At 52.8% G+C, this 15610-nt stretch overlaps 5 protein-coding genes across 5 annotated transcripts; 2 read left to right on the top strand and 3 right to left on the bottom strand.

Annotated features, from left to right (window-relative positions):
• Positions 1-208: 208 nt before the first annotated feature.
• On the bottom strand, positions 209-2368 carry POX_e06825 (uncharacterized protein; the record flags this gene model as incomplete). The annotated part of the gene is made up of 4 exons (XM_050115641.1): positions 209-1444; positions 1528-1756; positions 1845-2184; positions 2251-2368. The coding sequence occupies 4 exons, from the start codon at positions 2366-2368 to the stop codon at positions 209-211; spliced, it is 1923 nt and encodes a 640-aa protein (XP_049968101.1).
• Positions 2369-8064: 5696 nt separating this feature from the next.
• On the top strand, positions 8065-9222 carry POX_e06824 (uncharacterized protein; the record flags this gene model as incomplete). Its single annotated transcript, XM_050115640.1, has 1 exon — positions 8065-9222. The coding sequence occupies one exon, from the start codon at positions 8065-8067 to the stop codon at positions 9220-9222; it is 1158 nt and encodes a 385-aa protein (XP_049968100.1).
• An 821-nt stretch (positions 9223-10043) lies between these two features.
• Positions 10044-10397, top strand: POX_e06823 (uncharacterized protein; the record flags this gene model as incomplete). The annotated part of the gene is made up of 1 exon (XM_050115639.1): positions 10044-10397. The coding sequence occupies one exon, from the start codon at positions 10044-10046 to the stop codon at positions 10395-10397; it is 354 nt and encodes a 117-aa protein (XP_049968099.1).
• Positions 10398-11612: 1215 nt separating this feature from the next.
• On the bottom strand, positions 11613-12440 carry POX_e06822 (uncharacterized protein; the record flags this gene model as incomplete). Its single annotated transcript, XM_050115638.1, has 1 exon — positions 11613-12440. One exon carries the CDS (start codon positions 12438-12440, stop codon positions 11613-11615), a length of 828 nt encoding a protein of 275 aa, XP_049968098.1.
• A 939-nt stretch (positions 12441-13379) lies between these two features.
• Positions 13380-14879, bottom strand: POX_e06821 (ADP,ATP carrier protein; the record flags this gene model as incomplete). Its single annotated transcript, XM_050115637.1, has 4 exons — positions 13380-14177; positions 14425-14501; positions 14592-14613; positions 14829-14879. 4 exons carry the CDS (start codon positions 14877-14879, stop codon positions 13380-13382), a joined length of 948 nt encoding a protein of 315 aa, XP_049968097.1.
• Between the last annotated feature and the right edge of the window lie 731 nt (positions 14880-15610).

Raw genomic sequence — 15610 nt, 5'->3', positions numbered from 1 at the left:
GCACCACAGGGCTTGATGTCTAGCTCTGAGATCTCGTCCAACATCGAGCTGGAGAAGCATATGCGCCGCCTTCCAGGGAATCAAATTTATAAGAAATCTCTGTAAGGTCACATGTTCCAGAAGAAAAAAAAAAAAAAAAAAGAAGGTCTAGCGTGTCCCTATTTAAGCAATCGACCCGCGCATCTTCCAAGTTTCCGAGTCGAAAAGTCTATACGTAATAACCCAACGGCAGTGACAATGCCCGACACTGCTCAATTTCATCCAATTTCACCATTGACGAAGGCCACTGCAACCGACGAAGCTGATAATCATCATGTTTGAACGGCAGCCATTTCCCAGCCTCCTCAATCTGCCGAGTGGTATTGAGATACCCCCTTGTCTTGGTAAAGCTCAGATCCGGGGTAGGATCGAATGTACGTGCGAAGCTCGCCCAAGTGTCCAGCACGAATTGGGCGAATGGTAGATCGTACTCGTCTCTCAATGGGTATCCCATGCGACGCAGGTTACCAAAGACGTAGAAGAGCTCTCCGGAATGACATTTGAAGTATTCCTGATTCGGGTCTCCGTGAGGGTGGTCGGCAGTGATGGGCGCTTCGCAGAGTGGAGGATTCGGTGAGTAGTCGTGCATTTGATAACTGCGGTTGAATTCGTAGTAGTAAACTTCTGGGAAGATGTGGTTCTTGAATCCTGCAAAGGCAGTTGCTTGGTCGATACAGCGGAAGATACCATCTGTTGCTACTCGGGCGGTTGTGTTGAATACGTCCAATGTCTGGTTGGAGCCGGATGGGAGTGGGAAGATTTGGTCTGCGGAAGCAAGCGCTGCTGGAAGACCTGACTTGCGTAGGAATTTGGCCAGGGTATCGCCTTGATCTGGATATCCGATGAATGCGGCACCGTCGTCTCGCATTGTTCCTAACATTAGGGGAACCTTGGCTGTGGATGCACTATCCGTCAAATTAAGTGCCGTGCTTGTCAGGTACTTCCCATCGACGACCAGGTATCGTGCAGTGGTGTTGAGACTGGTGATGTTCACGGCGGGGATATCACGCAGGCAGTCCAGGTGGGAAGTGGCATTCGCACATTTCGTCTCACGCAAAATCGCGTTTCCGGCAACTGCCATTTCTTCCTCAATGGTGTAGTACATGGAGTACGTGGTTCCGTAAGCCAGTCCTCCCAGGTTGCTCTCCATGATGGCAGCCGCGAATTTGCCCCGTGCTTCAGAGGAGGCCAGCAGGGCCCGGACTGAACCTGCCCCTGCTGATTGTCCAAAGATTGTAATTTTGTTGGGGTCACCACCAAAGTCTTTAATGTTGCGTCGGACCCAATCCAGAGCAGTGATCTGGTCCGCCAGTCCGTAGTTACCATTCGTGGTACCGTCATCCAAAGCCAGGAAACCAAGCGTTCCCAAGCGATAATTGATAGTCACCACGACGACACATCTCCTCTGGAAGCGAGATTTCCTCCATCCATGACAGGGTCACTGCCAGAGCCACCGGTAAATGCCCCGCCATGAATCCAGAACATCACCGGCCTCAAACGGTCCCGAGAATAGGCCCTTGATTTCGGAAGATAGGGGGTCCAGACGTTGAGGAAGAAGCAATCTTCAGAGCCTTCGGTGCCTTGCGCACAGCTTGACCCGTACTCTAGCGCTGATGCGTGACCGAGTTTGCCTTTGTATAGCTTGGAATAATTCCATCGCTTAGTTTTCCCGGCATAGCGTAGCCCCAAGAAGCGAAAGCTCTTTCGGTCTCGATAGCTAATATTCAATGAGCGGACTTCTCATCATTCAAGTGTCTGGGAAATTTAACTGCTCACCCGGTAATCTGCTCATCATTGGAGCGTACAGAGACCTGCCATTTGGGGATGTGTCGGTGACATTGACGGTAGAGAATGGTGCGCTCTGGGTGCACAGAGCAGGCAAGTCCTGATCCGCATCCGCCTCTTTCACAGAGCCTTTCGAGTCGATGCTCAGTGGCGCACATTGAGTTGACGAGACCCAGAATCTCTGCTGGGGACCATATGTGTTCTGCAACACCATGTATTCCAATTGGCTTTGGATCCGATCGAAGCCGGTATTTGAATCCCACAACGACTCCCCGAGGTCCTCGCAGCTTTTTCTGGCCAAATGCAGAGGCATTGGATCCAACACGAGGACGCCCAATCCTGCTAGAGGGCTGGAACTTTCTGCATGTCACAAGTTGGACCGTTAGTTTGGACACTCCCATCACCTTGCAGGCGAAACCAACTGACCGGTCAAGTCATTTTGAATGAGAATTGTTATGTCGGAGTTCAACGCTTTAGGGCTCACGACTGGCCCAGCAAACACAGCTGTTGCCAGCGAAAGCACATAGACCAATGCATGCGACATTTTGACATTGAGGACTTTCCAGAGCCAAGGGATCCAATCCTTACTCAGGATTATTATAATCATCGAGATCGTAGTGAGATCTCATCCAAAACCAGGTTTTCCCCGGACTTCATCATTCATCTTCACTTTCCCCGTGTTCTTTTTAGCCAACGCACTAACCCCGCGCCGGGAAAAACAGAGTCCACCAAACAGCCGTGGATCGTCTCATTCGTCCGGGACAACCAGGGACGGATCCTTTTCTACAGCCCGACGTTGGAGACCATTTTTGCCTATTTTGCCTTGAACGTAGTTCTGGGAATGACGAGGTTCGGACTCGCGATCCTGGGAGTGATGGTTTCGATCGGTGACAGATGTAGCGGGACTACAATTGTTTCCAATTGAAACACAGCCGGTGAAATAGTGACAGACTACGGGTGCGCGATGCCGGCTCCTGGAGAGTAGCGACCTCTTGATGTTCAAACTTTCGTGGTAGGAGCATTTCGTCAGAAAAGAGAGATAGAGAGAGAAGTGTCCAATCCGACGATTGCCAGACGCTCATTTGCCGTGCTCAGTCGGATGGGAGCGTCTCTTGCTGGTGGATGCGGCATCGTATTTCCAAGGCAAATTCACTTTTTGATGCTGACGAGAGGACTCGCATGCAGCGCGCTCGGGCCTCAAAGCTTCGCCTATGTCATCAAACGACTTTTCTTCCCTTTTCGCCCCCAGATGACCCCTTTGTTAGAAGCTGGGAGAGGGGTCTCAGTTCTGTGTGAACAGTCTCTGACGAGCCGTTGCCAGTGAACCAGATGGAACACATGGTTGATCCTCGTGGGTGAAGATGAAAAGAGCTCACTTTTCCTCCCGTGCGCCTGATTTGAATTCTCAAGCCCCGGGTTTGGACCTGCAGCTTTACTAACGCCATGCGACCTTGGGATGCTGCGCAACAGCGATACGGGGTGGCAATTTGTGAGAAGCTTGGTAGCACACAAGGAGAAAGGAGTGTTTATGATGGAATTCTCCGAGATCAGCCGGCCATACTTGATTTTGATGGCTGAGAGCTGCCGTGACGCTGGCGATAGCGCGACAAGCCCAGTGACCCGAAGGGAAAAGCGAGGGACATCTTGCTGTGAGGATGATCAACGTAGGACCTTATTGCTGACAGTCAGAGCATGATCCCTGATTCAAAGTCTTCACGGGTATAGCCTTGAGCCCCAATTACCAATTGCCATAGAGACAGTTATGGGCCAGCGCTTCTTTTGCCCAGGCCCAGTAGGATAGCATCAAGAGTCAACTACACTGTTCGCCAATAGTGCTCAATGCTTCTCTCCTTGCTTTGGCATCTTGTGGGGAGCTCTTTGCTGCCTCACACTATCTCGATCGATAGGCAACAGTCCGAGAGGACCTGGGCCGCGATTGTTATGAATCATTCATGGTGCTTGGTTAAGGCGGCAAAGTCTGGACCGACTCTACGGGTATTAAAGCGTTGCGATGCCGAGTCTCGGGGGTTGACGATGCACATAATCAATCGGCAGCGTCTGGAGTGCGATGGCCCATAGCCCGTATGCTCTGGGGAGGATCAGAGTACACACGAGATTTGAGAACCTCAAATCTTCTCCTTCGGAAAGCAGACAAGCACTCGAATGACTTGACTTGGGAGAGCTGACTCCGGCCTCGGAGAGGAGCAGCCTTCTGCTAAGCGCTTACTACATGCCAGCCTTGTCAGTGCAGACGTGACGCGTTCCAAAATCAGCCGATCAAATACCATAGAGCTCGTAATATCGCTGAGGAATTCTGAAGGATTTCGGTTGATCCTCGCCAGGCACTCGGAGTGTGGCGAAAGAGACCGGTTGAATCTATCCGGCCAAGGATAGATTCAACCATTGCAAATGGGACAATCCTTTCTGCGTTATTGACTTCCATCGACGTCGTGTATGTTATGATCCCTCTTCCTGGTATCCGAGGTCATTCTACGGATCTTCCAGTCCGAGACAGTGGATTACTGGGGGGGTTCTGCAGGTCGGGGGAAGGGAGCATTGCAGACAGCTGTTTGGGGCGATTTTCTGCGCCCCCACGTTTAGTCTGACCGAGCCGGACACGGACCGACAACCCTCGGATACGAGTGACACACTCTCAAGAGAATGCAAAAATGGGATCCGCGAAGGCGTCTTGTCTACTTTTCCAAAGAGGGCCAGTGTCATGGAGGTGTGTTTCAAGTGTGAGGAGTGTACATTCCTCTCTGGTCCTGCCCTGCACTGGGCGCCAGCGTCACTGGGCAATGCGCAAGCGTGAGCCCGTCGATGCGGGACATAATTTATGCAGCAGAGAAGCGGAGGGGTTGACCTTCCGAAGAGCAGCCTCGTTTGGAAATCTTCCAGTGGCTGACGGGGCTGACCCTGCACGCCCAGGGGAGTCATCGGCTGACCAGCGTCCAACTCGCGGTGCTGGGGTCGATGGTGCGTGACCATCGAGCACAGCTGGCGGGTACATTGGGAATGGACTCCAGTACTAAGTGCCTCAGTTCTGCACGCCCTTGGCGAGTAAAGCCAGGTACTGTTTGCCGCGGCACGCATGCTGATCCCGCTTGGGGCACATTGCCAAGAGGAACTCGAAGGGGGCCGTGTGACGTCAATGCACCGAGTTCCGGATCCTCGCCTTTCAGGCGCTCTCACCAAGGCCGCAGTTGGCCTGAGGTCAGTCACCTGCTCAAGGCACTGGACGAGAGGTGAGGCCCAGAATGGGACCAGCCACTGGTCGGTTGGACTGTCCATGGGCTGCAACGGCAAGAAGGTTCCGATCCACCTCACGTATGGCTGACTCAGACAAGAGTCCAGACTCTCCTGAACCTCCGGTCACCGTCACCATCTGCGGCTTGAGGACCCGCTAGTGGATTCGAACAGCACAGCAGCAGCACTCCATCAGGGCAAAGACGACAGACTAAAGGACTCTTCTCGCTTAGTGAATACGAAGTGTGTGTGAATACTGACTGAGGAGCATTAAAGAAAAAGAGAAAAAAAAGAGAGAGAGAGAGAGAGATACATCATTGTGGGAGGTTTCGCAAACCTTTGCTTCTGGATTTGTGTGGTAGAGTACCATCCTAGGGTTTGAAGATGGATGGTTTAGGAATGCGCATCACTCAGAGGGACCACGTGCTGGAATCGAAGGCTGATCAGGGCCGACGCAAGTCAAAGGAACCCAAATACCTCATGTTGATCCTGCCACGGAATCATCAACATTGTAGCGATCACTGTCCGCATCCGGGAATGAGCTTGGATCTCGATGATGGACCGAGTATACAGACTTGTGTGGACTTTTCTTTCGGACTGGATCCGTGGATATCCACCTGTCCGTGGTTTCACACCCTCTCTCGCATGAGTAGTTATGTACACATGTTCGGTGGTGGCTAGGGTTACGCCCTTAGAGCCCACCGCGGGATCGACTCGTGCCCGCATCGCGCGGCACGAGCATCGGTTGGTGGACGCTGACTGGCCGATAAGAACTACAAAGTCTATACGACCAGGATGTTTGTCGGGTGGGATGCAGTGGAGGAGTGATTTGCCTTTGGTCCATCTGCAGTCCCTTGGCCAGTCGACGTCGCCCCTCCGGTGAGGCTGGCGCACGTTGCCATCTGCAACTCAATCATCGTACGGGGCCCGTCGGAGAAGAGGGGAAGAATGAGGCACACAGAGTAGATACCTAGCGATCTAGTATCTACAGTACATAGGAGGAGGAGCCATAGTATGAGTGGTGGTAAGGGGTAATAAGTACGACTCGTGCCACTCTACTTGGACCGCGGTATATCCCGCATCCCCATATCAAGAGGGGGAGGGGCAAGGCACTAGTGTCACCATCGGGAGATGGCAGTCATCGCACTCGATCATGTCTATCGAGTACCAAGAGTAGTACCGTCTACACTCTACGTGTGGGATGTACTCCACTCGGGGAGGCGTCACTTTTCTCAGTGCACTGGATGATTTTAGAATTGCATTAAATCTTTGATCTCCAAGGGGCCATGAGAAAGGAAGGTCGCAGTGGTGTTATAAGGGGGAAAAAAGTCCTTTTTTTTTGTGTGGTTGGGGCAGTCAGAGTATCGATATCGGGTCAGATCTGAGGGCTCAATTCCATCGGATGAAGGTATGATGGAATTAGGGCCCTAAAACAAGGCACTTTCCGATCCCGAACACAGTGCGCTCAAACAGCCGCACCGCACTTGAGTCGCAAGTGGGGGGATCCCACAGTGTCAAAGTGGCTGTGGATTGAGCCGATCGCCAGTCCTGTCCGGGTACCAGATTCAGATGTCGGATTGTGCTCTGCTGGTTATGAAGTTGTTGGGCAGTGCACAGTATGGCCATCTGGTAGTAGTCGTGACCTTTAGGGGGGGGGTTTCACCATGTGAAACCTCATAGACAGTGCAATAGGAACAGTAGCTACCTCTGGCTGTCCTTGAACATTCAATTCTGTTCCATTGCAGGAAATCGAATATCCACGCCTCTTCTTCTGCATTGCTGCTCAGCCTGCAGGAACTCTACTCTTCCCACCGTCCATGTACTGTAGTCCTGTAGTACGACACACATCCCTGTCTTTTGACTCCTGTCGGTTCATCCTATGATCGTCCAGAACCTGATCACACTCCCGTCACGACTCCTCAGGACCCAAATGTCGCGCAGATGGACAGGAGGTACTCCCAAGTATTTCCCGCTGGCTTTCCCCTCTCAGAGGTACCGACCCAGATGAAGCCCGGAACCTTCCGGCGTATCGTTGGATGCTCCGAAGTGCCAATCAAGACACCCACGCGCTGGCCCTGGAGACCGTCTGCGGAGTCCCACTCACTGCCGGTCCAAGGCGATCCAAGTGGAGTTGCAGAGGGGAGAGAAACTAGAAACATACTGGAGCAGTGGAGATACCTTGAGCCGGCAGCAGTGGGCACTGGGCAGTGGGCACATCGACCTTGTTGCGGTTTCTTGTAAGCCTGAAGATGTACATGCCGTACCGCCGTCAGGGTCGGACGGAGCCTGTCCATCATTCGCTTTTGGTTGACTCGATGAGGAGGTAGCGATGAGAAGGTTACCCCCCCCTAATCCCCAGCTGATCTGTTAGGGTACAACTTGGAGCGGCGGAGTTGTGCCCTTATACTTCCCCTCGTCACACACACACACATACTCTTCTCTGTTTCCCATCCCTCAATCTGGCTTAAACTTCATTACGAGTGTGTCTGAAATCTTGTGGTGCCCCTTGTCCTCCATCAGCATTCTTTCTCTTCAAGACCTGTTCGTGGGCTGGTGGTGTGGAATCTTCACACTATCACCTTGACACCTTGCCGGTCCGATCGCGCGGCCAACAGAACTGGGACCCCTTGCCGCAGTGTATCTGACTCCCGCTGCCTTGGAAGTACAAAGCACCCGCGCCTCTTGCGTGTCTCTGCTTCTCTGGCTTCTTGACTCAACCCCCTCCCCACGCCTTCTCAACCCTTCAACGAGACCCTACTGCTTTTGCTGCAGTGTCCCTGTCTCTTCTGTGTGATCAAAGAGGTATGTGCAAGTGGTCACCCATTTCTTTGTCTTGCCCCGAGGCCCTCCCGTCGCCACCACCAATCGCGCCGCGCGGCTGGCCCTCTGTACCAGGAGTACTACTGGAACCCCCCATATCTGACTCATATGCCTGGCGCCTTGTTATGCGCAGCAGACCTCTTTCGCGGCCTTGACTTCTTCCAACTTGCAAATATGGCTACTTCTCAACCGATCTCCAGCATCGCCATGGCCCTGGCTGGTAAAACCATGACCGCTTCGGTCGACATCCCTCAGTCTCGTGCTGGCGCTGGCGCCGGCGCCGGCCTTCGCAAGTCGGCATCGCGACCTGGTCAGCCAGCGATGCTGCCAACGCCACCCAACTCCATCTCGCCCACACTCCCCCCACAAGCCTACAGGCATCGCCCCGCCCTCTCCCCCGGATCGCCCTTGTCCACCGTGCCTCAGTTGGACTCGGATATTGATCTGCAAGACGCGGTCGACCATGCCAACAGCCAGCATCACACGACGTCGGCCGCCCATGAGGATCTCGACAGTGCCGGTGCCATCACTCCGGCCATGCTGGCGCGTCATCACCTCCCCGAGATCCTCCTGCAGCAAGGCCCTCTGGCAATCCGTCACATCATGGGCTTCTTGACCACTTCGGTCCCCGGTTTTTCACGCATCCCTCCTGCGAAGGCGCGTCGCTTGGTGGTCGCGGCGCTCGAGGGTCGAGGCAACGGCGATGCGGGCGGCGTGGATGGCGACGTCCTGTTTGAGAAGGTTGGTTGGGGTCGATGGGATGCGCGTCATCGCGGTGAAGTGCCGCGTGATCGGGCACGCTCCTTTGCTGTCTCCTCCCCCCCGTCGAGTCTCGCCGATTCGTTCCCGCAGCGCGGGTTGCAGATCGAGGGCCGTCGTGGGTCCACCTGGTCTGCCGTGCGGAATCAGTATGGTGTGAGCATGGCCGAGTCGACGGCATTCTCCTTCACGGATGACTATCCGGCCCGTGAGGACTTGGACATGCTGGAGCACGAGGCGGACAAGATGTCGCTGGATGGCGATGACGGCCAAGAGTACTGCTCTTCCTCCGAGGCGCCGGACGACCTGCAGGAGGATCAGTGGGACGAAGGTGATGTCACGGATGAAGAAGACTGGGCGCAAATCGGTGCGGACGCCCTACGCGCGCGCTCGATGAATGGCGGTGGTTTCATGCGAAACAGTAACGTGGCTGCGCGCGCGAAGCCTTTACCCGTGGGGGCCTTGGATGGCGTCAGTTTTGGTGGACCCACCGTTGCCCAGTCGGGCCCCCGCACTTTCGACACTCAGGAACGCGCCGCCGTTGAGGCCCTCCTCAGGCTTGGCTCGATGTGAAGAAGCTGAAAAGAGAAAAAAAAAAACATTCAACAAACCCCCTTTACATAATGATCAACTTCATCATCTCGATGGCTCCTCACGACTAGCGCCTCTGAATTCTCCGCTTTCAACAAACGTCTTGTCTCCCGCATGTTTTCTTGTCCGTTTTCATCGCGTTTCAACTGATGCGCTTCCCACTTTCCCCTTGTGACTCTCTTCGCCCCAGGCATACATATTAAGCCATCCATAATAAGGTCGTCAGGGCTGGACCGGACCGCACTTGACGATTTTGTTTCCTCGTGGCCTGGTGGGGCTCTCTCCGTTTTTGTTTTGATTTCTTCTCTTCGTGGCAAGATCCTGCATGTCCTCATTTCTGCAATTCGAGTGACGACACAGCAATTCGGATTGGCGGACTGGATTCAATTTCCTTTTTCTCCCCACTCTCTCTTTTTTGTCTCGGCGTTGTCTATGATTGCATTTGAACCTGGTTCGAACGGGCGTCTCTCATTGGTGGTTTATCTGAACTGTTCTCTTCTTTCTCGTGATAGGTCGCTTGCCACAGTCTTCCATGCGTCCGGCGGCAATTTGGCTACTTCTACCATTGCCATGCCCTGTTGAGCTTGCGACCATTGTTGCTCCCGATTCGTGACTTATTCCAATTAGAATTACTAGCCAGTTCATCTCTCAGGAGCTTTTCTGTCAAGTGATGGCTGATATTGCGTATTTTCATTTCCTCGCCTCTTTTCTCGACTTGCATCGAGACTTGCTCCGACGCTTGGGTCCTGCTTTTTCATGACTTGCTCGCCTTATGTGGTTTCTGGCTACGTTCTTCTTTCATAATGGATTCCTATGAGTTTCCCAGTGTTTGTTCGTCTTTTTGTTCGTGTGTTTGTTTTTTGTTTGTTCTTCTGTCTCATGTCGATTATCTCATTGAACTCTGTGACAACGTGGCAGAGGTGTACAAGGGCTCTATTTTCGCGGTGGGTTCCCACGAAAACCAGAACGAGCCACCTGCACTGCCACCTTGTGCCGGAGATGGGATCTCGCAGCTTGAAAAATTGCCGGTCGTCTTGAATGTACTGCACTGGTTTTCTGCATGGTGGGATTCTGCAAAGAAAATCGAATGTGGGTACGAGAAGCTTCGTGGTCTCCAGTTTTGGAGTGCATCCGTGTCATCAACCTGGTCATCTTGACTGATCTTCACTGGGGAAATGATTCGGGAGTACTCATCTGGGGGCTGTTTGTGTCTCGTCCACGTGCAAATGGAAGGTGGGAGGAGATTGTCGTTTTTATATCTTCTGTTGCACTAATGTTATTCCCCTTCTATGATACGTTTCTAGGATAAATGAAACTTGGGGAGGTGAAATGAAATGGACACTCCTATTTTTTTTTCTCTTTAGGTTCTTTTCTTTTTTTTCGCAATCTGGCCGAATCTTTGCTCCTTGACTGATCGAAAACATGGGTGACCTCTGGAACTAGAATGTACCTAGTAGCTTTCCATGTCTCGACATGTATTTCGATATCAATGACGGATACTAGAGCCCGTAACCTTACCGTAGCCCGGTACCTGATAGTAATAGGCTGATAGTATCAGCTCATCGTATCCCATGTACGGTACAGTAGAGGTACCCAGGTATCGGCCCATATATCCATCCTTGTATACTGTTCTTAGGTATTCGCCCCGCGGACATCTAGATGTCCGTCGTTACCGTCGAATCCTCGCTTGTACTTGATCACATATCACTCGTCTGTGAGTACTGGTTCAGGGGGCTTAATATGGCATCTCCACGAGTCCCGCCTGGACTACCTACCGGTACCAGTAGTATCAGGAGTAGTGCCGATCTATCTACGATACCAGGGCTCGTCAGAATTAGTAGAGCCTAATGCATGCATGTCCATTGCTGAGGTGGCTTCTTGGTTAGGATCAACGTTAAACCAGGATACTAAGCTTGACGTTGTTGTTTAAAATCCGAGTGCTGTGGACAGCGAGAATGTCAAGGGTAGATACGTCCGCTTGTCAATATGCTATGCTTAGGTTGGTCGGTACCGGTAGGCACTGGATGAAAACAAGATAGTATAAAAGACCCGATGCTCTTCTCGCTTCATGCACTTTACTAGCAGAGTCCCGATTCGAGCATCTGAAATGCCACACTTGCTCTGAAAAACTTTCGAGATTCACCTGCCATTCATAAGAGATGTCACATCGCACGCAAAATGCCCAACGCAATTGTGACCATGACCGAAAAGACCAGAACCCCCAAAGAACCCGTGGGTGAAGCTCGGTCGAAAACAACCTCGAGCCTCGTAGGGTTCAAGGGAGGTGGGAAGGGCGAAAAGGTACAAAGCAAAAAACCAAGGGGCCGTTTGGGAGATAAAGGAAAAGAATTCCCACATGACAGCTTCATCGCTCACTTTTCTTCATCGTGTGCGTTGTTGATGCGCTTCCACACTTCCGCCTCCACTTCAGCCAATTTCTCTCCCGCACTCTGAACCCAGCCCTTTGCGGTGTTCAGAATTGAAGGCTCCTCGTCCTCCGGGAAAATGCTACTTGCGCCGCCACCTCCACTGCCACTGTAATGGGGGGCCAGACCACTTGAACCAGAGGGACCGCTGGCGGCGGCGGGCGGGTAGATGGACGAGTAGGGTGTAGAGGTGGAGTTGGGGTTGGGAATGGTCGAGGCAGCGATACCCGACGGGGGTTGGTAGGCGTAGGAAGATGTAGAGGGCAATTGAGCGGAAGGATGGGCTGGAGCTGGCGTTGGAGCTGGAGCAGAGACGGTGGCAGAGACTGCAGGTGTCTCTCCTGCTTTGGGGGGCGGAGGTACGGTGGACAGCTCGCTGGAGCGGGTGGGCGGTTGTGGAACATGACCTGGTTGTGGGGGAGGTGGTGAATGTGTTGATTCAGCCGATGTAGTTGCGGTTGGGACGGTGGACGTTGGTGTCGGTACTGGCATCGAATTTGACTCGACCGGCGCCGCGGCGGCCGTGGTAGGGGTAGGATACTGAGCAGCTGCACCTGGTTGTGCTGCAAGATTGGTCGGTTGTGCCGCTGCGTAGATGGGTTCGTAAGAAGGAGCTGTAGCTGTCGCCGATGTGGTTTGTGGCTGCGAGTCTGGGGCTGTAGTTGTTGCGGTGGCAGGCTGTACTGGCACTTGGCTGGCTTGCGTTTCCTTCTCCGATTCATTGGAGTTGAGAGGCGCAGATCTGTAGGTCGGTACACTGCCTGGGGTAGACATGATTGTGTAGTCTTGGATCATACAAAAGACGATCAGCTTCGATGCATATGTTTCAGGGGCACAAGTGAAGGATTGCAAGCTCGTTCAAGGTGGCTTTGTTAAAAAGGTCAGAAGGTGAGACTGATTCAGTGCTCGCTGCAGCTTTAAAACATAGCGGAGCGGCACCCGCAAACGTCATCATCCACCACGGCACGAGCCAGCCAGTGGGGCGCTGTTCTCCGCAGGACGCAATGACTCCAGGCTCCGCCTGTACTCCGGGCCAAGTGAGCAGAAGATACTTTCATGATAGGTCACTGCAAAAGACTGGATGGCTCAATAAACAAGGCCCGATTCTCTTCGAGCATCCCGTTTCCGCGAAGTTGGGAACGAGCTTGAGTCTGCCACCGGAGAAAGGTGGTAAAGAGATCAAGAGACCAAACTCGAAAGATTGGAGGCCCACGAGAAACGTGAGCAGAAGAAATTTCCATCCCATGTTCGGTCTCAAAGCCCCATAAATATCAATGGAGCAGGGCCGGGACGACGATCAAGATGGATAGGAGTTGATATATAGTGGAAGAACAGCGACGACCTAGATGGACAAACACGCGGAGACCAGAGGAGCTACGACGACCTTACGTGGGAAAAAAGTTACAAAAGACATCGGCTGTGAGGTGCGCCAAGAGTACATATTTTGATGAAAAAGAAATAAAAGAGCTTGCAGGCAGTAAAATACATGGGGGAAGAAAAGGGAAGAATCACACCGTTCTATGCTTCAAGATCCCCCAACCCCCTTTCTTGACGCATCTATCTTTTGCAATGCCACAACCTTCACTTCCACGATCCTGTCGCCAGGTCCAGACTCGGGGGGAATCATTATGGTCCACGAGCTCCGGCCTAACGACAGGTGGTATGAGAACGAGAAATCAAATCAGAAAAATCACCAACCAAGGGGCGAATCATCTATTTGAACTTCTTGCCGAACATGAGGAGCTGGACCTGGTCGTAGATGGACAGGACACCGGCACCGGCAACACCACGGAGGATGTTGGCACCGGCACCCTTGAAGAGGGACTTGACACCCTCCTGGGCGACAATCTGGCGGGCAGCATCCATGGAGGACTTGTACTTGACGGCCTCACCAGAGGTCATCATCATGCGACGACGGACAGTGTCCAGAGGGTAAGAAGCAACACCAGCAGCAGTGGTAACAGTCCAGCCGAGCAGGAAGGAGGCGAGGAAAGAGCCCTCAAGAGGACCAACCAGGAGAACGGGCTTGATAGAGTCGTACATGCCGAAGTACAGACCACGGTAGACAACAATTCCGAGAACAGAGGGACCGAAACCACGGTAGAGACCGGCAATACCGTCGGAGGCGAGGGTCTTGCGGTAGACGTCAACGAGACCGTTGAACTGACGGTCACCAGAGCCCTTGGCGGACTTGGCGTCGTTGGCAAGACGGGTACGGGCGTAGTCAAGGGAGTAGACGAAGAGGAGGGAAGTGGCACCAGCAGCACCACCGGAGGCAAGGTTACCCATCATCCACTTGGCGTAGCCGTCACGGTCCTTCTTGTAGGCGAACATGGACTTGTAGGTGTCACGGAAGGCAAAGTTCAGAGCCTGGGTGGGGAAGTAACGGATGACGTTGGCGGTGTTACCACGCCAGAGGGACATGACACCCTCGGAGGCGGCAGTGCGCTTGAAGCAGTCACTGATGCCGTTGTACTTGCGGTCAAGACGACCCTGCTTGAGCATCTCATCCTGTACAAGAGCAAGGTGGTCAGTATTGCTTATCAGAAGTTTTTGTTTTTTGCTTCTTGCCAAGGCCGAGGCCAGCCGAGCCAGTGTGAACAAGACGAGAAAATTTTTTCATTGGACCAGTCCGGTGTCGATACACTGACGATATAACCAGAGAGGTATCAACGGGCTCGGGGCCTCTTTTTTTTCTCGCGCCTTGCGTCCCTGGCTGGATGAAGAAGCGATGTATAATCGACGAGTCTTGACTAACCTGGTTCTGGATCAGGAGCTTGACACGCTCGATGGGGGCAGCAGCGGTCTTGGAGACAGCGGCGGAAACACCACCCACTGTGGAACAAGTTAGTGGACTATTCTCCTGAACCCCGTGTCAGAGCACAATGGGATCATCGTGCTCAATGGGTGTTGTTGTAAACATACTCAGGAAGTCGACAACGAAGCCCTATCAAAGCAAATTCCGTTAGCAAGATGGTCAATTGCATCCATTGTGAATGTCTGATACAAGCAGAATGCATGTAATCATCTTCAAGTCATCGCGTTCTCCGATGGATCGATGCATTGAGTGAAATCGATGGCATCTTGGATGAAACGCGAAAACTCTTCAACGACCACTGCGCAGCCGCCAGCCAGACGATGAGAGAGACGAGGGATACTCACGGGCATGCCCATGAAGGACTTGTCGCCCTGGTTAACGTCACCCTTGGCCATTGTGAAAGGTTGCAAAGAAGATAGATGCAACGAAAAGAGAGGAGAGGGATGAGTGTCAAGAAGAAAGGACACACGGGGGATGAGAGAGAAGAAAAAGGAAGAGAGGATCGAAGGGGCGGAAGGGGGGAGAAAAATACCCGTACGCAAGTGGAAGCGAATGGTGGCCACTAGCGCCCAATCAGGAAAGCCAGGGGCCCGTATCGCTGGAAACACTGCGGTATTGGCCTGTATTCTGCCGTTTGAGGTCGGGCCCTTGCCGACATCTCCCGATCGTAACAAAAAAAAATTTTTCTCGTCGCTGATCGACAAACTGGGAGACTGGCTGGGCTTGCTGCAGATGGAGACACCAGTGGCTGTTGATGTTCGCGATCACTCCTTTCAGCTGCCTTATTCTAATAAAATCTCATATATGGTCCACGTCCACGACCAAAATAGATTTGCCGTATCAAAAATTGGCACCCACGGCCTTTTCGATGCAGTCTGTATTGAGTAGACTGAACTTGGTAGATTTTGGTTGAAATATGCAGACTTGGACTCCTTTCCTCTACAACGCTCACTCTGAACACTTGGACGATGAATCCTCTACGAGACTCAATTGTCCGAGCCACCTGGGTCACGTCCAGATATGTCTATTTGATCTATCCACCTTTGAAACCTGTGTACTATTTGTAGTCCGTGGCAACGGCCACAGTCCATGCGCGGACAATGCTCGATACCACTGAGGGCCATCA

The sequence above is a fragment of the Penicillium oxalicum genome, chromosome V (assembly GCF_001723175.1).
Source record: "Penicillium oxalicum strain HP7-1 chromosome V, whole genome shotgun sequence".
Taxonomy (NCBI): Eukaryota; Fungi; Ascomycota; class Eurotiomycetes; order Eurotiales; family Aspergillaceae; genus Penicillium; species Penicillium oxalicum.
The sequence above is the reverse complement of the archived record's forward strand: the minus strand, read 5'-3'. Positions and strand labels throughout refer to the sequence as shown.